This window comes from Mauremys reevesii, linkage group 26 (assembly GCF_016161935.1).
Source record: "Mauremys reevesii isolate NIE-2019 linkage group 26, ASM1616193v1, whole genome shotgun sequence".
NCBI classification, from domain to species: Eukaryota; Metazoa; Chordata; order Testudines; family Geoemydidae; genus Mauremys; species Mauremys reevesii.
Genome location: NC_052648.1, coordinates 5,961,492 through 5,983,478, shown reverse-complemented (window position 1 = coordinate 5,983,478; position 21,987 = coordinate 5,961,492). Strand labels below are relative to the sequence as shown.

At 57.0% G+C, this 21,987-nt stretch overlaps 1 protein-coding gene across 3 annotated transcripts in view; it reads right to left on the bottom strand.

Moving 5' to 3' along the window:
* Positions 1-9,116: 9,116 nt before the first annotated feature.
* Positions 9,117-21,987, bottom strand: part of SHC2 (SHC adaptor protein 2) — a 30,185-nt gene continuing 17,314 nt past the window's right edge. For 2 of the 3 annotated variants that reach the window (XM_039516166.1, XM_039516164.1), the window contains 11 exons: positions 21,705-21,765; positions 21,217-21,336; positions 20,260-20,313; positions 18,570-18,621; positions 17,549-17,675; positions 16,675-16,855; positions 15,634-15,700; positions 14,452-14,592; positions 11,632-11,933; positions 11,367-11,502; positions 9,117-10,610 (listed from right to left, as the gene is read on the bottom strand). In XM_039516166.1, the coding sequence (XP_039372100.1) occupies positions 11,374-11,502; positions 11,632-11,933; positions 14,452-14,592; positions 15,634-15,700; positions 16,675-16,855; positions 17,549-17,675; positions 18,570-18,621; positions 20,260-20,313; positions 21,217-21,336; positions 21,705-21,765 (1,234 nt within the window). In that variant the 3' untranslated portion in view covers positions 9,117-10,610; positions 11,367-11,373. Of the gene's footprint in view, positions 10,640-11,366; positions 11,503-11,631; positions 11,934-14,451; positions 14,593-15,633; positions 15,701-16,674; positions 16,856-17,548; positions 17,676-18,569; positions 18,622-20,259; positions 20,314-21,216; positions 21,337-21,704; positions 21,766-21,987 lie in introns of all 3 variants that reach the window. The other variant, XM_039516165.1, reaches the window with a different exon arrangement.

Below are 21,987 nucleotides of genomic sequence, written 5' to 3'. Positions count from 1 at the left end.
TTTGTTCAGAGTTACAAACAACCGCCGTTGCGCAGGTGTTCGTAAGGCTGAGGTTCTACCGCTGTTTGTTCAGCACGGCTTTGCAGGTGTGTGCGCCTGGGGGGGTGACCGCACGCTGCGGAGTCCAGCATGGTGGGGAAGGATATGAGGGGAGGGGTTGCTGTGGCCAGATGGGTGGGCCTCAGGCAGGCAAGCTGGGTATATCATGGAAATGCCGCATGAAGGCCGGGGGACAGAGAGCCCCCTTAAAAGCTACTGCAGAGCCAGCCCTGGACTTTACTGCAGGCAGTACGGTAGGGAGTGGCTGGAGGGGAGGGGAGAAAGAGGCGGATCAGGAGGGGAGGGGAGGCCAAGGGAAAGAGGGGCGATTAACAAAAGGCTGTGGTTTGCCTTTTCTCAGCCTGTGCAGGGAAGAAGGTAAATAGAGCTCAGAAATGGTTGAGTTCCCCTAAGATAAACAAAGAGCATTGGACATGGTCCAGCCCTGCCCATCGCCACAGCCAGTGCAGAGCCAGCAGTCAATGGGGCACAGAGCGGGCATAGCTCCCAAAGAAACTGATCTCCAGCTCTCTGGGTGATGAGCGTGCCAGGCCTCAGCTCCCCGCTAAGGAAAGGGGGGATCGAGTGAAAGGGGGTGGCCGGGAGGCAGGAGGCTGGCTCCAGATTATGAGTTAAAGGTATAGCCAGACCAGTGGGTGGGGAATGGGGAACGCCAGGAACTGAGCGTGCCAGTTCTCAGCAAGGGAAGCTGCAGGCAGGTGTCCACAGTCAACTCTGGGAGAGTTGGGGAGATGTGTTTATAGACAGAGACTCACAACAGAAATGGGAGCAGGAGGGTTCTTGGAAGCCCCGCTGGCTCCATGCACCAAGTGTGTCCATTCTCAGCCGAGGGGGGAGGGACTCAGAACCAGCTGCACACCAGATTCCATCTCTTTCTCTCCTAGCCAACCTGCGCCTGAGGCACTGCCAGGAAACAAAGGTTTGAAGAGGGATCCTTTCTCTCCTGCCTCTTAACGTCTCTCAGACTTCTAGAGAATCTCTCCTGAGTGGAATTAAAAAGAACAATTACCCGAGAGTCTCTTTCTTTCACTCGCTTCTGGTGCCTTTTCTTTGCACTGATCCGTGTGCCGCCTACTTCGGCACCGGTATTAGTAGTGGGGAAGCTATTTCTGTGCCTAGGAAATGGGAAATTCTATTTAACTTGCCATTGTTCCCAGCACAATAACAAAGGGAAGGTGTGCGAGAACAAAGTAGCAGGGTAAATAGAAACAGGGAGACGCAGGACCTTGCCATCCCCTGGGCACAGGCCTGGGAGCTGGGGAGCTCTGACATAGGGGGGAGGGGGTTAGCGAGTCCGAGCCCTGCTCAGCTTTTCCACCAGCTGGCTAAGCTCTCTGGACAGAGCCACAGAATGGTTGTTGAGGATGGCTGACCCCTGGGAGGCCGGTCAGTGGTTTGGAGACATGGGCCCGGCACCCCCGTTCACGTGCCCATCTCTTGGAGGGCAGTGCCTGGGATGCAGATATCTAAGGGGCAGATCACTCATTAAGGCCACAGATGCAGGTGGGAGGAGCGGGGCCACCAAGATCTGAGCACCCCCCTCGGCTGGCAGCGTGCAAGGGCAGCGGCTCTTGGCCAGTCAAGACGCACCCTGTGAATTGCAGCGGGAGAAGAAACTGCCTTGATAACTGGGCTGGGCTGCATACCCCTCACAGGTAAGCCCAGATGAGGAGGCTGCAGGGAGAGAGGGGAAGAACACTAGGGACCACTTGCTAAGGACGGGAGGAAAGGCCTGGAGAGAGGCAGAGGCGCAGCAAGTCTGGGAGAGGCCCTGAAGGAAGGCCAAGGTCGGACGAAATCCAGGGAGCAGTGAGGAGTCAAGGGAGCAAAGCTTAGCTGCTCACGGCAGGGTCCCTGGGCTGGAACCCAGATGAGGGGAAGGATCTGGGTTTCCCTGCTGAGTTTGGAGCTGGGCCTCCAGAGAGAAAACCCTGGGAGTGAGACCTCGCACAAGAGCGGGGGGGGGGGAGACGTCCTGCAGAGCCTGAGAAGGGGGAAGGGAGCCGGGGTAGCGGGTGCAGAATTATGTTGATTTGAGTTTAGTTTCCTGGACTCTTTGTTTGCCCAGGAAGGGGCAGGAGAGAATGTGAGCTGGCTGGAGAGCAAGGGCATCCTGAGAAGAGGCTGGAGAGGCTGTTGGCGGGACCACCACGGGGGAGACGCATCAGCAAGTGACTCCTCTCCAGTAACACTCCAGAACGGATCTGAACTTGGCGTCCCGCAGTCCGGCTGATGTCATGCTCCGAGCCGCTAAGGGAGCCGGGTCGTGCTGCTCTCTAGGGGACCACATGTCTGGTACACCTACATAGTACTGCTGTGATTGCCCATTCTTTGCAGTCACGGCTAAGGGGCCCGTACAGAGTGCCGGAGTTGTAACCCACACACCGCCTGGGTGCCGTGCTCTGTCCTATCTGGTGGCACCGCGACCACGTACAGATTCATGAGTCTGCTACAGCCTTAGTTAAGAGCCATGTGACCTTTAGCTCATGCAGCAGCGGCTCAAGCTTCAGAGATCCCAGGTTCAATCCTAGTGGGTTCTGCCAGACCGATAGCTGGGGCATAGAAGACACCTTGTCCCCCAAACGACTCCTGGGAAGTTGCATGGAAATGCAGATGTCACAATGTCTCGCAGACGCAAGGTGGATGCTCCAGCTAGGGCGACCAGACAGCAAGTGTGAAAAATCGGGACAGGGGAGGGGGGTAATAGGAGCCGATATAAGAAAAAGACCCAAATATCGGGACTGTCCCTATAAAATCGGGACATCTGGTCACCCTAGCTCCAGCAGTGGCGCGTGGTTGTGGAGTGATTCTCAAACAGGGTGAGACTGTTGGGTGGGTGGAGCCTGATGGGCGTTAGGAACAGCCCTGGAGAACCAGCAAGACTGAGAGTCTGTCTTACAACCGCTAACTCCATGGATTAGAAATGGGAAACCTGCAATACCCTCAATTAGTATCAGAACCCTGAATTCAGCCCTATTGTCATGTCTGGGGGGACTTACAAATCAAAGGGTGCCTGTTAATTATCCAACCAAGTAGCTGGAGTGCAGAAGACAGAATAGGAGAGTGGGTTGCTGGTAATTTGATTTTTACGGGTTCTTTTATTTAACTGAAAAATTCTCAGGTTTTACAAAGACAATTATTTGGTTTTTACTGATTTTTTTTTCCACCACCTCAACTTTGGACCACACAAGGACATGAAAACACTCAGGATGTTAAATTAATCCAATCCATTACGTTGGGTAGATCAGCGGTTCTCAAACTGTGGGTCGGGACCCCGAAGCGGGTCGCAACCCCATTTTAGCAGGGTTGCCAGGGCTGGCTTAGACTTGCTGAGGCCCAGGGCAGAAGCTGAAACCCGAGCCCCACCACTTGGGGCCAGAGCCTGAGGGCTTCTGCTCTGGGTGGCGGGGCTTAGGTTACAGGCCGACTGCCTGGGTCTGAAGGTGGGCTTCCGTTTTTTCCACCCCTCCTCATATGGGGCAGTGGGGCTTGTAGTAGCAGATACACACATGCAAGCGTATGCATCTGTGTACGTACCGTCATGTGCAATTCATGAAATAAACCACAGCCATAAACGGCTTGGATTTTCAGTACTCTGACTTTTCTCTATTTGCTGTTGTTTCCTGTCCTCCCATCCCTCCGTATTAACCCCAGAAAACATTGCCATTATTTTTTTGCACTGATTCTCACCCATTTTTTAATATTTATAATAAGCCCAATAATTTCCTGGGAAACGTTCAACAAAATAACAACCGACAATGAAGGGCCTGGCTTACTGGTAATTCCATTTGCCAGTTCCTAGCCTTCCCCACCAGTACGGGAGTCGTGAACAGGCAGCGTTCTGATACCACCTGCTGGTAGCCAGGCAGCAGTGATCCCATAAGCCTCCGCCAGATCACCCTCCCTCAGTTAGAACAACTTCGGAGCTCCAGAAGAAGGCTAGCAAGAGAAATGTTATTAAGCAGCTCATGACACGGAGGGGAGGAGAGCAGGATGAAGAATGGGAGACTAGGACCAACAGATTTATCAGTAAGTAACGTTCCCTTGTCCTTCTCTTTTCCCGTCCCACAACATCAGCTTCTTGGATAGACTGTGGATGTAGCTAGCAGTATCTGCTGACGGGCAGTGCTATGTTACTGGCCACTAGCAGGGTCCTACAGCCAAAAGGACAACCTGAGATGCAGAAAGGCCCTAGCAGGCAATGTCATATGGCTTGCAGTGTTGCCAGTCCATGGTTTAATTACGAATCATGCAATATTTGGTGCTTTTCTTAAAGCCTCAGCTCCTGGAGTCCTGGGATGAGGTGAGACTCTCAGGCCTTGTTTTCAAGCTTTTCTTGGATGCTGCATAAATTACAACACTGGCAGACAAATTCAAAGGACCCCAAAGTTGCCATTTTGAAATCTCATGATTTTTCAGCCAATCCCATGATTGGGCGGGAGGAGCAGCTCACGATTTCTGAACGTTTGGGGTTGATGATACTAGGAGGGAGGTGACGACCATGTCACCACCACCTTACATACCTTGGGCATGAAGAGGTGACTTCTGTAGCAAGCGACAAGATCAGAAGAAGGCAACTGGCCTGCTCGTGAGCTGTGCTAATGCAGTCAAAGACTCAGCTAGCCAGGGTGACTTTAGCAGTAGCTTTGCCCTTGGGGTATCCCTCAAAAAAGAGAGTTGCTTTGACTTTCTATGTTCTTGAGAAAGACAAAGCTTGAGAACATGCCTTGCTGCCATCCCCCCAATGCAGCCTCTTGTCCTAGGAGGGATACCAGGTAACACTTCAGAGAGAGAGGAAGAACAATGGGTTAATTCAGATGGAATTTGGGATTCAAAGATTCAAAGGTTGTCAGGTGCTCAGATACTATGGTGATGGGCACCAAGATGTGCACCATAGATAGAGGGTTGTGTTGGGGGGTAAATAGATGGATAACAAAACTGAAGAGGAAGCTGGGGGGGAGGGGTTGGGAAACAGCACTGTGGCCCAGCTAGGTACTAACCAGCCTCTACCAACTCTCTGCTAAGTGTCATGGATGCAATGTTGTCAGCCCAAGTCTGCAGCCAGCTTGAGATAATAGCCCAGTCATCTCAATGAGGTGTTAACTCTGAAATGACTCTGTTTTACTATTAGTGTTATTAACCATTTAATGGCTGATAATTTTAGCAAAATTATACAGCTAATGTGCTTAGCCCATCATCCCAGATGGACTCTCATGCTTCCCCAGCTGTCAAAGACCCCAACATCCCCCGTATCCAGCATCGAAAACCTCTAGCTTCACCCCTTCCCCCTCCCGCCACAAGTACTTCTACCATGCATCTATGGCTTGTCAGTACAAAAACCTCTGGCAGATCAAAAATGAAGATGTGCAGAGAGCATAAAATAAATTGAATTGAATAGCAAAGTACTCCTGAGGCTGCTGCCTCGATTGCATTATTCAGGTTCATGTTTAACTCCATAAAAGCCCCCATTTTTTTCATTGAATTAAGGCTGCCACAGGATTTCCTGTCTGTCTCATCAGGGGCGCTGCTGAATCCAGGGATGCTGCTGAAGAATTTAGGTACATCTTTCCCTGAAATATGGCTACGTGATTCATAGATGGTGACAACCACTATGATCATCTAGTCTGACCTGCTGCACAACACGAAGGGAGCTAATTTCCCTACGGTGCCATCAGAGTTTTCTTAAGTTATTTCATCAGCTTGTAGGGCCTGATCCAGAGCCTCCCTGGGGATCGGACCCTTAGCAGTGCTGGATCCTCATTGATGACCTAGGTGCCCTCACATGGGAACTACAGGGGCTAGAAAAACAGAGCCAGTTCGTCCATGTCTGTAAAATAAAAAGCAGAGTCATAAGTCCCCAAAACCCTTTTCGGGACAAATAAAGAAATCTGCTTTATTTCGAGCAGATCCTTAGTTCTCTGCTTCTCTGTCAGTTTCGCAACAGAGCAGCAAAACCCCGGCAGGCGTGTGCCACGGTGTCATGGTCCCAGGCTTCAAACACACAGGCCACGCAGCTTCAGTGATGGCCCCCGCAAAACAACAACAAAAAAGGGATCAGACAGACCAAACCAGGATTGGACACTGGATTATTGAAATGCTACAAGTAAGAGGTTCTCTCTCCTGAGGTTTGAAGCCTGGCTTGGCAGAGCTGAGAGAAGCATCTAAGCGACCACACTTGAAGGTGCTTCTTCATCTCCAACATATCCCACTAACCCTCTTCGTTACTCCTTCCCAAGCTGACATGGGTTACACAGATGGAGGCAGAATAACCCTGGCAGAGGCAGGCTTATTGTGAAGCAATTAATCCCTTTAAAAAAAAAACCTCTCTGAAGCATCGGATCACAGCATCCCTAGAAGTCGAAAGGTCTGTGCTGTGCAGACCCAGCGGTAATTGGTATAAGGCAGAGGCTTTCTTTCCAGCGGTGACAGAAGAAAGTGCGGCTCTAGCAGCCTTTTCATGCCTCTGCTATAGAGGGACGATGCAATTATCTCTGCAGACGCATTACGATACTGCAAAAAATAGAACCCGCAATGGAAACGGCTCGTCCCTGCTTGTATTCAGCCATCGGTGGAAAATTACCTGTTCGTTACAGGGTTTTAGTTAGTTAGTTATTCATTGACTCTTGTAATATCTAGGTCTGCTGAGCACCGGACACCTGCCCAAAGGGTGTTTTATTGACTCAGTGTCCCCGGCCTGGGGGAGTCCTCTCCCCACACATGGTAAAACAAAGTGAGGGGTTTCTTCAGAAGCAGCTTGCGATTCTGCATTCAGGTAGCTCTTGTTGTTGTTATAATTTGTATTAAAGGGAGTATTATTAGCCCCCTTTGGTCAATGAGGAAGAGGCACAGAGAGATAAAGTGACAGGGCCAAGGCCTTAAAGGGGGTCAGTAGCAGAGCTGGGCATAGCACTCAGCTCTCCTTCACTACACCCATCCTTTCTCTCATCAGCTGATCGGCCTGGTGCTCCAAATGCTGCCTGCAGTTTGCAATGAACTAGACCCAGGAGACTGGTCAAAAGCTTTGAAAATCAGGGCCTAAAAGTTCATCGGGATGCAGCGATAGATGAGGGGGAGTGGAGGGAGGGGGATTCAGATGTACTTGCGTTGCTTTGGCAGCATGCCCCCGATTTCCCTGATCAACAGCCACCTGGCACTACCCGCCTGTAGGAGCGTTGGGCAGCACAAGATCCACCGGGCCTTTTCTGCCTCTGTTCATTTGAGCTTCGCTCCTTTTGTGGGGTCATTCTGCTTAGAAAAGAGCCTCAAGGCGGGCACCTCTGCTGGGTTTTCATTCCCATTTGAATGGGAGTGTTCATCAACTTGTGATGAGTGGCAGCTCCGAGTCTGCAAAAACAGCAGGTGGCGGCTCAGGCGCCACACAATGAGAGGGAGAGAGACCTGGACTGGGAAGCACCCGGGTGGCAAATCTTGAACCCAGATCCCAGTAGTTCTCCCTTCTCGTTCCCCGCCAAGAAGGCAGCAGGAGGGAAAATAACGGAGCTGTAGCATGCCGGAGGAGGAAGAAAGTAATTGGACGACAGGGCTTAGTGGGGGAACATCCTGACTCCCCCGCCAGCCAGGGACAGGGAAGTGCCACCCTGGGGGAGGTGTGGGCACCCCCGGGAGAGGCTCCACCTTGATCCAACTGCCCTCTGAGATCAACAGGACGGGCACAGGACAGGCAGCCCATGGATCCCCCCCACTCCTGGGGCAAGAGGGTGGATTGCTGTCTCTGGCTCAGCCAAGCTCTGGGTGCTAGACCGAGGCTGCCATGGAGTGCCAGTAGCAATGTGGGGCGTGGGCAGGTGGACGCAGCTGTAATAACGGTGCCGCGTGTTCAGCAGCAGAAGCATCTCCCAAGGGGAGGAGTAGAAGCCCCCTGAACTGAGTCCTTTAAATCTAAACCAGATCTAGCGGCTGGATAATATATAGCAGGGACCAATCCTGCCTGCAAGCTCTGTGGGGCAGGAATTGTTCTAGCACGATGGGGTCCCGCTCCAGGCCCGGGGCTGCCACAATACAAACATTAACAAATGCACGGGACATGACCAAGCTCCCATGTCCCTGCCGATGGCCCGGAGCTCACTCCTTCCACCTTAGATCCAAACACTCCGAGGTTGTCAATGGGGCTGCGCCTCTGAGAATCTGAGCCCGGGTAGTGGTCTGAAATCCACAGCGCCTCCCTATTATCTGTCCTGGGCCGAGCTCAAACCCTGGATCCAGCTGCAGATGTCACAGCTGAGCAATCTCTAATGGGTCCGAGCCCCCTCCATAGGTCTAGGCACCCCCAGCTCCAGTGAGAATCCAAACCTGGATTCCAACGGGGGGGGGGGCTCCCTCTTAATTTCAGCAATGCCCAGCGTGGATCGCAGGATCAAGGAGGCGAGGACAGGTGCTGGGCTCAATCTGCCGGAAGCCCCTTTAGAAATCAGGTGCTCGGGAGCGTGTAGGGGGGTGGGAGGGGAGTGGAATTCTGGGGGGCGTTACAAACGAAGTGTCTGCTTGGCTAGGTTGTCTGGAGGACCCAGCACGTGAAACCCCGTGTGTTGCGTGTACCCCGCGGTGCCTGATCTGCAGAGCATACGAGTCTCTTACAGCCTGTTAGTTCAAGCTGTAGCTGCTCAGGCCTGTACTTCTGGAGGACCCCGGTTCAATCCCTGGTAGGGCTGCCTTGAGGGATGCGCCTCCCAACCCCCTGTTGGCAAGGAGGCCAAGGACAGAACGGGCCATAGGGACCAACCACTCGGGAGCTTATGCTGCCATTAGGTAACTTCGGTGTCTGGACCAGGTGGAGGATCATGGGAGAGTACGTGAAAGTCGCCCCACGGTGGCACAGGAGCCAGGGGTGACCGGTCATGGCCTGCTTTCACCTGAGCAGCTGTTTGCAACGAGCACCAGCTGTCCCACACCAGAGCGGAGGCAGATGGCTCTGTTCATCTCTTCCCCCAGGGCGCATGCTGCGCCGGGGCCTGTCAAGCAGAGGCAAGATCACGCTCAGGCCGTTTGATCATTTCCACATTTAATTAGAAACGTATTCAAACCAGCGAACCCCTCGCTGCGTGTCAGACGCTCCCCCGAATGCCGGCGCGCTGGAGAGACAATCGCTGTGTAGCGTTTAAAAGGCTGCAGCCGTTCAGTGGACATCTCACCGTGGGTCCCAGCTGATGGATGCTCAGCGCCCAGTAACCTGTAAAATCCCGCTACAAAGTGACACGGACCCGTGTGCCTGAGAAGAGCAAGACCCACCTTGCTGGAGAAGGTACCTTTCCATTCTGGGGTGGGACTGGAGGAGATGGGAGCTTCCAAAGAGTAGGGACCCCTGCTGGAAGAGGACTCTGGCATCTCCTGCACCGATGCCACTTGGGAGCAGGTGGCCTAGGAGGAGCTGTGAGCTTTGCATAGCAGGTGCTTGGTGAGTCTCCAACGCTTAGGCTCTGGGGAAGGTCCCATCTTCCACCATCCAAAGGAAGCAGGCACCTGGCTACCCCAGCCAGAGCGGAGGGGCAGTGCCATGACTCAGGCTAGGTACTAGGAGCCTGGCTGAGGCTCTGAAGCATGGCAGAAGCCAAGTGGACACCCAGTCACCTCCTGGGTAGCTGTGCAGGAGGAGAGATGCGTCCCAGCGGTGGGACGGCCAAACCCTCCCTTGTGTCGCTCTTTGTCCTCTCTCCCAAGGTCCAAACCTCTGTCTTCCGGTCCTGATTCAATAAGCAGAGTGCTGATAAGATCTGACGTTGTTTCTCTAATGACGGGCCATCTCAGCCAGATAACGTAATTACAAGATTGTCCCCTCATGGCTGCAAAGTGGAGTCTAAGCAGCTGTTAGCGTAATGGGTTGGCTTGGGAGGTTTTGTGAGATGGGGAAGAGGCTCCTATTCTCCTTGCAGACGGGAATGGGGCCTTGTGCTTCTGACACCTCCTGACACACCCAATTATACCTCCAAAGGGGGTTCCCTACCCCTCTGATGGTCTCTAGCAGTGACTAAACCTAACCGCTGAGCTGGATGCTATTTAGCACTAAGAAGGCCACACCAGCTTTAGCTAACTCCTCCCCACAGCACCCCCTGCGAGGTAGGTAGGTCAATATCATCCTCCCCATTTTACAGATGGGGAAACTGAGGCACAGAGCGGCGAAGCAACTTGCCCACGGTCACCCAGCCAGTCAGCAGCAGAGGTGGAGGCAAAGAGCTCAGGTGTCCTGGCACCCAGCGCCACGCTTAGGCAGTAGACCACAGTCCAGGCCCAGGCGGGGTTACAAGCAGCTCCCGAGCACGGCTCCCTGCTCACAATTCATTTGCTTTAATTAACTACTAGTCTAAGAAGTCGGGGGTAGGTTTGATCTGTTGTATGTGTGCTCCTGGTGGGACGTACGCAGCAAAGAGCTGAGCTCCGTTTGTGTCCTCCGGGCTCCTTGCTGGGGATGGTGGGGAGAGCCGTGCTAACGTCCCAGTCGGAGTTTCATCGGCACGTGTAGAATAAATACATCGCCTCCATCCCGGGACAGGAGGAAGAGTGAAAAAGTCGGCGTGGGTTGTGGCAGCAGCCTGCAGCTAAGAGGGAAAGAGGGGATGTAGCAAGTCTGTAGGAGAGAGAAAGAGAGGGAAGATGGCACAGGGCTAGAGGAGAGAGGGGGGATGTGACAGCACTCCACTGGTGGAGGTGGGAGAGAGAACACAAATGGGCAGGGGTCCACCGAAGAGACACGGGCGCAGGTGGCCGCCTGTAGGCGAGTGACAGCCATCCATGGGCAAGAGGGAAGGTGGCGGGAGTCCAGAGGAGGGGGAGAGAAGGGGGGAGCGTGGCCGCAAGTGGAGGAGAGAGGGAAAGAGGAAGCCGTTCGGGAGGGAAGGGAAAACAGTCCCCTGGCGAAAGAGAGAGGGTGACTGTGTCACTGGGTGAAGGAAGAGGAGGAGCAGAGGGGGCTGTGGGTGCTGCTTAGGGAAGGTGCGGGGGGGCTGTCTGTGGCATCCACTTGCTTTTTCACCTGGCCCCCCTCTCCTCCTTGGGCAGGCACTCGGGGTACAGAGCCAGGTCCCCGGGGGGCTCTGGGCCAGAGAGAAGGGAGATTCTGTCAGGGATCACAGCATCAGGGGCCCAGCATGCTCAGGGGGCGTCTCACTCCCAGCGACCCCCATTAGCCCAGCCCAAGAGGCTGTGGATACCGGGCCTGTCCCCACTGAGTCACCCCCACAGAGGAGAGAGGGGGCGGCCGATTCCCCACTGCTCTGACTGGGGCGAGGGCAGGAGAGAATCAGGCCCCCTGGGTTCCTGCTTGCCCCCCGTAGGCCCCCGCCGGGGGGACGCACCCAGCCGTCACTGCTTCCTCTTCACCACCTGCCTCAGGTGCAGCTCGCTCTCCGCTGCCACGATGGGCTGCTCGTTCTGCAGGTGGTAGTTGATCAGGTGGCTGATGCTCTCGAACAGGACGTCCTTGGTCCTCACCTGGAGCAACATAACAGGGAAGGGGGTGGGTGTCGCTCCCCCCAGAGAGGAGGCTGGTGGGGCTAAGCGGGGTGGGGTGCCCATCCAGGACATTCGGGCTGAGTTTGGGGAGCCCAGCCCGGTCCTTACCACGCCCTCGGGATCCACCAGCAGGAGGTGCTTGGGCTGCCCGCTGTTCATGCCCGTCAGGACGTACTGCCCGGGGTTGGTGATGCTGTCCCTCACCAGGAAGTCCCCGTCCATCTGCAGCAGCTTCTCGGCGTCTCGCCGGCTCATCTTCCCGTGGTACCAGGGCTCCCGTTTCAGCTGCTCTTCCGTGGGGGCGATGGGAGCCTTCCGGGTGGGCGGGCTGGGCCACTGGTCCTCAGGGGGAGGGCTGGCCCCACCAGCCACCGTGGACTCGTGCAGCTTTAGGGCGTCTTCGAAAGGCCCTGCAAGAAGCCAGGAATATAAAGCAAGGAGGGGACAGGGCCTGGCAGCTACCCTAGCCGGGATCACATCACAGGGCCCCCAGTCCCCAGACCTACTGCCAGCTGGGTCTGGGAAGAATTGCCCCGTTGCTGGACCTGGGGCCGGCTCATTTAAAGGCCTCGAGCCAAGGCCCAGAGGCAACTCCCACGATTGTGTTCTAGTGCGGTTCTTACACCGTGCCCGTCACCGCAGCCTCTGAGCACCTTCCAGTGGGGCACTGGGTGACACGGGTAACGTCTGCCACGTGTGCTGTGGTCTCTCCTCCTTGCTCCAAGGAGACGCGTGCGCAGTGCAGTGGTTTGCTGGGCTTTCCTGGGACAGAGAAGGAGTCTCCCCTCCTTGCGTCGGAGGAACCGGGCTCTGGAGCGTGGCTAAACCCCTGGAAATCACCACCTCGGCCCACCCAAAGCGACGAGGTGAAATGCCGCAAAGGGACGAACAGCCCAGCGCGACGAGCCCCGGTTCAGCAGGAGGGTGAAGCCCGGGCCTGACTGTGGGTGCGTCTACACTGCAAAAAAATGCCAACCCGACCCGCAGCCACGATCTCAACAGACTCAGGTTCACAGGGCTCAAAATAGCCCCGCAGACATTGGGCTGCAGCTGAAACCCGGTGTAGCGGGTGGGCCTCAGAGCCCGGGCTTGAGCCGTGGCTACCCTGCTATTTCTAGCCCCGTAGGGCGAGCCCGAATCAGCTGCCCCGGACTCAGAGACTCACTGCAGGGAGGGGCTGCCCCGCAGTGGAAGGACGGCCCAGTGGTTCCGTGTGAACCTAGCACTCTGGAGATCTAGGCTTGAGACCCTGTTTTCCCTCCGGGGCCCGTGGTTCTCCATCTCTCGACTTCAGTTCTCATTTGTAACGGGGGTAATAGCCCTGCCCTGCCTCTGATGGGGGGTTAGGAGGCTAACGCTGATGAGATGCTCAGCCCCTCCAGAGATGAGGGCTCCAGGCAGGGGTGAAATGGCCAGCCAGTCACCCGTTGGTGCATTACTGAAGTTGGATGCTAGTGATACCGCCAAGCCCCTGTGAAAGGCAGAAGCCTGTTCCTGTGTTTTCTGGGCATGCCAGCCGAGGGGGCGCTGGCTAAACAAATCCCCGGCCCCTCTCCCATGCTCGCCCACATCCAGCAGGGCACCAGGACGTGGCGGAGGGCGAGTCGCTTTTTGCATCTCGCATTCAGCGCTGCCGCGGCCCCGGCCATTCAGTCCACGGCTGCTCAGCGGTGTCACCCTCAGCAAAGATGTGGAGCCCTTTTTCCTTCCTTAGCCGTCGCTTGGTGGGGGGTGGGGTTGGTTCGTGTCTTTCGGCTCCTGGCTGGAAACGGGAGCTGCTCACTGACAGGGTTGGAGCGACGAGCGCTGGCCAAGCCCCAGGGGCAGCGCAGGGTCTGTAGCTCCTTGGGACGATGTGAATTTTCAGCTGGATGCACTCAGGGCTGGCTCCCACTTGGACCCCAAGTCTGCAGGCTGCTGCCTCTCCCTTCAGCATAGGGGCCGGGGGCCTTGCAGGGAAGGGGCAGGAGTCCTGGGCTCTATTTGTGCAATCAGCCTCCTCACCTGTGAAATGGGGTCACACAGGCGTCCCTGCTCCTTACAGGGCTGTGGAGGGTAAATTCATTTCGGTCTGTTGAGGGATCTGAGCTCAGGAGAGAGCAGGGTACAGTAACGAATCCCTGGCTCCCTAGGCTGTCGCTCTGCTGCATATTGAGGCCGCAAGGCTAAAACAGGAGTAGAACGGGGCTTCTGATTCAAAAGCACGGGCACCTACCACTGGAGTCCCATGAGCAGTACAGAGTCTAGGACTCCTAGCTGAGCAATACCGACTACAGCCAGGAGAGGGCAGCGTTAAACACGTGCCAGATGGCGACAGCACTGTTGACAGCAGAGACATTTGGTGAAGGCCCCAGGCGTCTCTTTGACATTGCCAGGAGCTGGCTGGCCTAACTCTCTGACCCCACACCAGCTTGTGGGGCTGGATGACCCCGAGAAGCATTCATCTCCCCCAGGCTGAATGGCCCCGGGGGTCTTCGCATGCTACCTTTTCACAAGGCAGCCAGGCGGGCGCTGCAGCTCCCCTCACGCAGGGAAGGGAAAGTTCATCGCTGAGCTGTGAGTGGAATCTCTCTGCCCCCCAGCAGGGCATGTGTGACGTGGGCGTCAGCCTGCTGCCTGGACGGGCCAAGCGCATGGCTGCTGCATGGAGCACCTGACACCAGGGGACAAAACGCCCCTCTCAAATGCAGACAGGACACAGAGCCTGCTGGCGGGTGCTCCTAGCAGACAGGTCTGGCTGCAGGGTGAACCTCGAGCTGTGAGCATGCAAGCTAAGCAAGCTCAGGTCTGGCCACCTCCTGAGAACCTGATTCCTCTCCTGCACCGGAGTGGGAGGAAAGCAGGGCCTGAGATCATGGCTTTCCGCAATCCTGACGGCTTGCTGCACCTTCCCCCCACCCTTCACGCCGAGCAAGGCCGCTGTCTTACTCATGTCAAAGAGATCCTTGGGGGGGCTCGCCTCGTGCTCCCAGCCGTCCAGGCACTGCGTGTTGACGTACATGTGCTCCTCGTAGTCACGGCATCCGAGGGGCTGGCTGTCTGCCTGGAGGTAGCCGTCGCAGGACTGGCCTGGAAGACACAACCGTGCCCTGCAGTGAGCGCCGGCAGGCTCTGTGCAAAGGAACCACAGGAGCCAGGCCTGCCACCCCAGGATCCATGAACCGCCGGCTGAGGGAGGCTAGCCCCCAGCCCTGCCCCTTCTGCCTGAGGCCTCGACTGCCTGCTGGAGCCCAAAGCCCCCCCTCACTGCAGCCACCAGCCTCCACCCCGGCTAGCCCCCCGGAGTGCCGGGAAGGTGGGCAGCACAGTCCCAGGGCCAGCACTGGGGGGCTGGAGCCGCACGCAGAGCAGAAAGTAGGAGGGGAGAGCTGGGCCTGGCTGTTTGGGGAGACACAGCCTCCCTCAGCTACGGTACCTACCGCCCATGCTAGGATCTCTCCCTATGCTCTATCCTCTGGTGTCTTGTCCAGCTGTACCAATGGGGGCCGCCACCGCTTCTCTGGGGAGGTGATTTCCACCCCACACACTCCTCCCTGCTCGGAAGCTCTCCTTGCTCTGTGCGGCCTGAACGTCCCTCTGCTGCATTTCACCTCATTGCTTGTCCCTTTAGGATTGTCCTCTCCTTGGCCACACACTCCTACACCGATCTGACCTTCCCCCGGGTCCTTTCACCTCCCCGGTTTGGGCCCTTTCACCCTGACCCGCTAGGGGAGGAGCAGGCGACCAAGCTTCCTACATCGTCTCTGATGGGAGCAGCTGCTGTACCATCCAGGGGAGACTCGGGGACAAGCTCATTGGTGACCAGAAACACCCCCACTCCCTGACTGTTCTCCCTGGAGTCCATGTGGTGATGATGCGGAAGGATCAGCTGACGTGCCAGGCCGTGTGACTCATGCCAAAGAATCAGGTTTGCAAAAGGGGCGTCGCTCCAAGCAGCTGCTCCATGCATCGTTCTCAGCTAGTTTTCTCGTAACCGGGCAGCTAGGGACAGTGATGCCCATCTCCGAGGGTCCCACCACAGGCATTTGCGAGTCCTTGGGCCATGCATTCCAGTACCCGCAGGGACGCGAGTCCCTGGGTTAAATGACGCCTTCGAGCTGCAGCACGTACCGGGAGCGTCGCCGTCCCAGTGGGAGCCCGGGTGGCTGTTCTGGTCTCTTCTGGCAGGAAATCCAACCTGTGAAGCAGAAGAATCAGACCTCGGTCCATGCCCCACACATGATGCAGGAGGTTTGTTTCCCCTCCACACGTGGGCATGTGATCTGGAGACCCAGGCAGTGGACAGGGAGATGCATTAGGTGGAGGTGTGAGGACAGCTGATACCCCAGCTTTGCTCGCTGCCTCCTCAGGGCCTCCATCCCTTGCTGGCAAATGGAGAAAGTTGCTAGGCCCAGACACACAGCCTGGAGGTCACAGCTCATGGAAGTGTGCAGCAGGTCCCCCCGCGGAGCCCCTGCAGTGGCAGTGCAGTCTCCAAGCATGTGGGTCGGAGATCCACAAATCCCTTCGTGCTAAACCCAGCTCTAGCCACGCTTGCGGTGAGTCACTTCACCCCCGCACGCTTCAGCTCCCTCCTCTGTGTAACGGGGTAACACAGCCTGTGAGAGATCAGGGGGTTTAGTGACTGCCAATGCAGGGGCCATGGTGCACCTCCATCCCTCCTGTTCTTTGCCTGTTGCACACCATTGTTTAGTCTTCTGACGGCTGCAGCACATTCATCTGGGGGTTTACGGCCTGTGATGTGCAGAGGATCGAATGGTCCCTTCTGGCAATGAACCAATGACTCAATGGCTGGAGCTTTTGGTAAAATCCCACGCAGCCTTCAGAGGCTGTGACAGACTTTACTGCTGGACAACGGGACCCCCAAGCCCCACAGGCTCTCCCTGTATGGGGCTCTCCCTGATGGACCAACCTCCATCCCTGACCCCAGAGGCTATTCCAGAGAAGCTCCAGGCTGGCCCCGCACCAGGCACTCACTGCAGGAGTCCTCTATGGGGACAAGAACCAGGTTTGGTTTCCAGCTGTCAGCATCACGGGAAAAGGCTCGATTCAACACAGGAGGTTGTGGGTGCAGCCGTGGGGTGGGGAGGTTGTAGGGCTGGGGGGAATTGGGGCAGATGTACAGCCAAGCGTGCTGACTGCAGGATTCACCTGGCTGAAGTGACCGGCGCAGGAGGGCTGGGAGTGCACGTGGCCCAGCAACGTCCCGTGCCTGAGCCGGGAGTCGACGAGTCCCCCCAGGGGAGGCTCCTTCCCCGGGATGCTGTTGTAGTAATCGTGTTCGGCCGTCTCCTCTTCGTCGCCCCACGCGGATTCCTCGGCCCCCATTACCCTGTGCGACAGAGGATACAGGAGTTAGGGAATGTGGTTAGACTCCAGAACCACGGCGACTCTACACTCCGAGCTCTGGCGTCCCGGGACCTAGCACCCCAGGCCATTGGAGCGCCCAGACCCAGAGCATCCCCACACCTAGCACCCAGGGCATCAAGAGCTGGGGCATCTCATGATCGAGCACGCAGGGCATGGTAGCACCTAGCACTGAGAGCACCCTGGGCCTAGCACCCGTAGCTGCGACAGAACCCACAGCCAGGGCACCTCAGCCCCCAGAGCCACAGGCGTATGGCGCATGCTGCAGGGCCCTGTATCTTGTGATGCAGAGACTCGTAACACCTCAATGCACCGAGCAGAGGACGGTCCCGTTCTTCCACCAACAGCCCTGCTGGGGGCTTGACGCATCTCAGGTCCTGCTCAGGTGGAGGTTGCAAAGCCGTTCCGCGGAGGCTCGGCAGTGTGAACGGCACCGCGTCCCCGAGTCTGGAGAGCACCTGGTGGGGGCAGTAGGAAGTGGCTGGGATGCCAGCGTAAGGGACGGATGAACATGGGGGTAGGAGGCTGCAAGGCCTCATTCACCTGGACAAGCTTTGGGAATATGCCTGGGAATTGCTGCCCAGGATACAGCAAGAAGGTGCAGGGCCAGGCCGCCCCCAGCAGCACCAAAAGGCCCCGTGTCTCTCCCCGCCCCTACCTGTCCGGCGGCACCACCACCTTGGGGGGGCTGTGCAGATACTGCTTGAAGCGCAGCTCGAAGGCCTGTCCCACCGTGTTGATGATGCTCTGAGCCAGCCCGTCACAGCACTCCAGGATGTGGCAGGCTGCCCGGCAGGGGGAGAGACACAGACACATCAGGCCGGGCATCCGGACTGGGCCCAAGGCCCCCGGGTGACATATGGCAGCGCTTGCAGAACGGGAGCCTGGCCTCCCCGGGGCCACGTCCCAGCCGGGGGCAGCGGGAGATCAAAGGCCTTTCAGGCTGGGGTTCAGGGTCACAGAACCAGGGTGGGTCCAGAGCTGAGGTTCATTTTTTGTGAACATGGTGGAATCTGGTCTAGCGAGTCCAGCTTGGACCCAGCTCAGCTTTTCACCCACCGGGCGCCGCCACCACCCTCCTCATCCTCTTCAGTGGCAGAACGGAGCAAAACAGACAATCCCAACCCAGCTTACATTTTATTAGCTCCCACAACCATGGATCCCTCCTGGAACATCCGTGAGCTGCTCTGCCCCTTCCCTTCCCTTCCTGCCATGGGGGTAACAGGCCCCTGTAAGGTGAAATGGGGCCAGTCTTGCCTGAGACATAATCAACTGCCCCCTAGCCTAAGGAGGTGGGACTAATAGGGTCAGGTGTTTGCATGGCCAACACCTGGGCCTCATCAAAAGGCTTGAGAGAGAAAGGTGGGGAAGGAAGCTGTGGCCCAGGCTGCAGCCGGCAGGAGAACCTCATGAAGCAGGGCTGTCCCTGGGAGAAGCTGTGGCAGATCCAGGGGAAAAGAGCCTCCAGAGTGGAAGAATCCCTGCAAGGCCACACTCCGGCGGTGAGTTCCCCTGTTACAATAAATGCACAAGAGGTGGGTGGCGGGGGGGAGAACCCTTCTCCATACTTCTGGCCAGTATGGGTCTCCTGTTTAGCCTTGATCCTGCCTTGCTTACCACCCCTCTTTGTTACCCGCCTGTGTCCTCTCACCCCTGCCCCCCAGCTCTGCCCCGCTCACCTCTTTGGTTAATGGGATCCTTTGCCACATAGGCCACGTAGTCTGTCATGTCCTGGAGAGAAAGGGAGAGTCAGGGAAGGAAGGGGTTTGTGGCTATCGTTCCTGGGGTCTGGGATCTGGCCTGTGGGCTAAGGGTCAGAGGGGCTTGAGGTATGAAGGGGCATGAGCCACAGTCCCCCGGCTGGCAGATCCCCCTTCCCTGGGTAACGTGGGTGTAGGTCCCTGGTCTGATACACTCCCTCCTCGGCTGGTGAGGGCCTGGGAGCGCTGCAGAGACAGCGAGGGTTACCTGGTGCTGGGACTCCCCCCCCCCCCCCATTGCCCCAGGGCAATCTGCCCTCTGTCGTGCCCAGCGGGCAGCCTGTGCTGTAAGGAACCAGCTCCCTGGGGCTGACTGAGGGAGCACTGCCCTCTAGTGGCTGCAGCCCAAAGAGGACATAAAGGACATACTACTCCTGGCAGCTGCAAGGACTCATGTAGGGGGTGGCTGGGCTTTGGGGGTGAAAGAAGCAGGGGTCCAGGCCCCAATCCTTGAGAGTGTGTGTGTAGCGGGGGGGATGCAAATTGCCTGTTGCCTGCAGGGATGGACTCTCATTACAGGGTCAGGCTCTGTGAAGGGGGTTTGTTCTGGCAGACAAGTGCACTTGGGACATGGGGGCCAGGAAGCGGCTTGTGTCCCTCTGCAGCGCCCCCCCTCTGGTCAGTCCAGGCATGGCAGGTCACTGCTTCGTGGACAGGGGTAGATGCTCCTCTGTGGGAGAGCCTTGGACGAACCAACCTGCCAGAGAGGCGTTTCTCTGGCTATCTCTGGCCTTGCCCTGCTGCTTTGCTCTCTCCTCAGAGTGTAGGAGCTGTTGCGAGACCCTGCTGGAGAGGGAGAGAGGCCAGGCAGGACCCCTGAGCTCTCAGCATGGAAACAAGTTGAGGGGGTGGGGAGTTGCCTTCTTCCTCCCCAGCCTAGGGTTACCACCTCTGAAATGCAAAAACCTGGCAACCTCCCACCCACAAAGCAGGCCTGCCACAACCCCAACCACAAAGCGACTCCGCAGCATGCGCGTACACACACGCCCGCCCGCCCCCTTCAACAGCCACTTATAGTATCTAGAGAGGACACCTATGACAAGATTGATAAACATGGCAGGTCTCCTCACTGTGCCTCAAACCCTTCCTCGCACACCCGTGTGGGGCGTGTGCGTGTTGGTGGGCGGACAGCTGCCGTATTTGCAACAATTTGGCTCTGTTGTCGCTTAAACCATGGAAGTGGGAACACGGCAGCATCTTTTGCTGGACTTTTAACATGAGCTGTCCCAGCGTTGTGTGAGAACACTGCAAAGCTTCAGACCCAAAAAAAAACCCACACACAAAACCTGGCAGTTTAAATTATTTTTCTGGCAAAGCCATAAAAAAAAAACCCAGCCAGGCAGGTCAAATACCAGCCAGGTGGGAACCTTCCCCCACCCCGCTGCCGGTGCCCAGGACTGAGGCTGCAGCAGGCAGAAGCTGGTCCACTGGCAGGGTGATTGTTGCTGCTTGTTGATCATGGCCAGAAGCCAAAGAAACTGAGGCAGGGGGGAGAGAAGAGAGGGATGGAAAGGGGGTGATGTGGAGGGGGAGGAGGAGATGCAGAAGGGAGAGGGGCCGCGGGGAGCTAGCGACTCTTCTATCTCCGCGTGCCGAGGGCGGCCCTTACCGTGTCTCCCCCCGAGGCGAAGGAGATGGACTGCATGTGGTGGTTGGCAATGATCTGCAGGAGACAGAGGCAGGCATTAAAGATCTGCGCAAATCGCTCAGCGCAGCGGCTCCGTAGAGTGGGGACTGACCCGTCGCCAGCCCCCGCCGAAAGTCAACGCTCTGGGAACAGTCTTGGCTTTCCTCTGCTGCTGGGGTGGGGCGGGAGCTAGGCCGGCTGTATCCACCCCACCTGGCCTAGGGTGTGTAGGCTGCGGCTCGTCGAATGGACACGCCTGCCTCCTGCTGGCGAGCGTGGTTGGTTCATAAATGCCAGCGTCCCCTCCCTGCTCGGATTGCACCCAGGAATTCCCCTGCTCCCAGATTGTTGCCACCCTGTGTAGCCTGACCGGCTTGCCTGACAGTTTAAAGGGGACAAAACAACATGGGGGATTGCAAGAGCAAAGGATGGCCTAGTGGTTGGAGCACAGGACTGGCAGCTGGGCCCACCTGAGTTCTAATCCCTGCCCTGACCCTAGTTCCCCATCCTGTGTAACCCTGAGTTGTTCTATCCTTGTGCTCTGAGAATAAGCAAGGGTGCTGCTCACCCGCCCTCTAGAGCTAGAGATGCTGATCCCCAAGTTGGGTGGGGCCCCAATCCAGGGGCTGGGCTCACCCCTGTAAAGGGACAGGTGTTGGGGTGCCTCTCTGTCGCCCAGGAGAGGATCCTTTGCATTTGGGGGAATGATGCTGGATTTACAGCAGTGACGTTGAGAGCAGAATTTAGCCCCGGGCCCCAGAAGCAGTGGCACAACTTAGAGCAGTCACAAGGCTGCTCTAACCTGTGCTAGGGGCTGCATGAGTCCCCACAACCACTGGATAGGAGAGGTGCAAGTGACCTCGTCTCTGTCCCTGCCTCAACTGGTCCTAGACCTCCATGCCCCAGGGGAGTGATCGGAGCACTTGGGTGGGCACTAACCTGCCGGGTGGTGGGGATCATGAGGTTGAGCCCGTCGATGGAGATGTTGACCGTGATGCTCATGCCAGCAAAGCGCAGGTTGTTCTTGCCCAGGATGGAGAAGAGGGCTTTGTTGGGTGCCTGGGGAAGGAGAAAAGGGCTGGCAGGTCATCGCCTCATCTGGGGTAACGCTGGGTGCTGCGCTCAGCTAACCAGACAGGGCACTGGGGGGACAGTGCAGGAAGCTTCTGCAACTCTGCTGAGCTGAACCAGCCCAGGCACAGTCAGCGAAGTGTCCAGCTTCCTGTCTGCAGACAACCACTCTGCGCAGGTCAACAGTGCTGGGAAGGGGCTCCCAGGGGAGTGTGCGCCGAAGATCCTGGGGGAGAGATCCCAGAACCTGAACCTGCCTTAATAACCCTTAGCCACGTCTGCTCAGGCTCTGCAAAGCTAAGTCAGCATCATCAGCCCTGTTTTACAGATGGGGAAACTGAGGCACAGTTACCCACCTTCTTCTTCCAGGCCCCTTTGACCCCAGGCACCGCCTCGTACAGTCTGTTGATGGCTTCCCTGCAAGCAAAGAATCAAGCGGGCTGCGGTTAATCCTCCAGCCCCCGTGGCAAGACTGGGTCAGTGGGATCTAACCTCGCCCCCCACCCCTGCTGCTAAAATGCTGCCTCCTGGGGGCTGCACCAGGGACCCTTGCAATGACAGCCGGGGCAGGGGCAGCTGGTCCGTGTCACCTGTGGCTGGGAAAGAGGGGGGGAGGGCAAGATTGTTGTGGGGACCCTG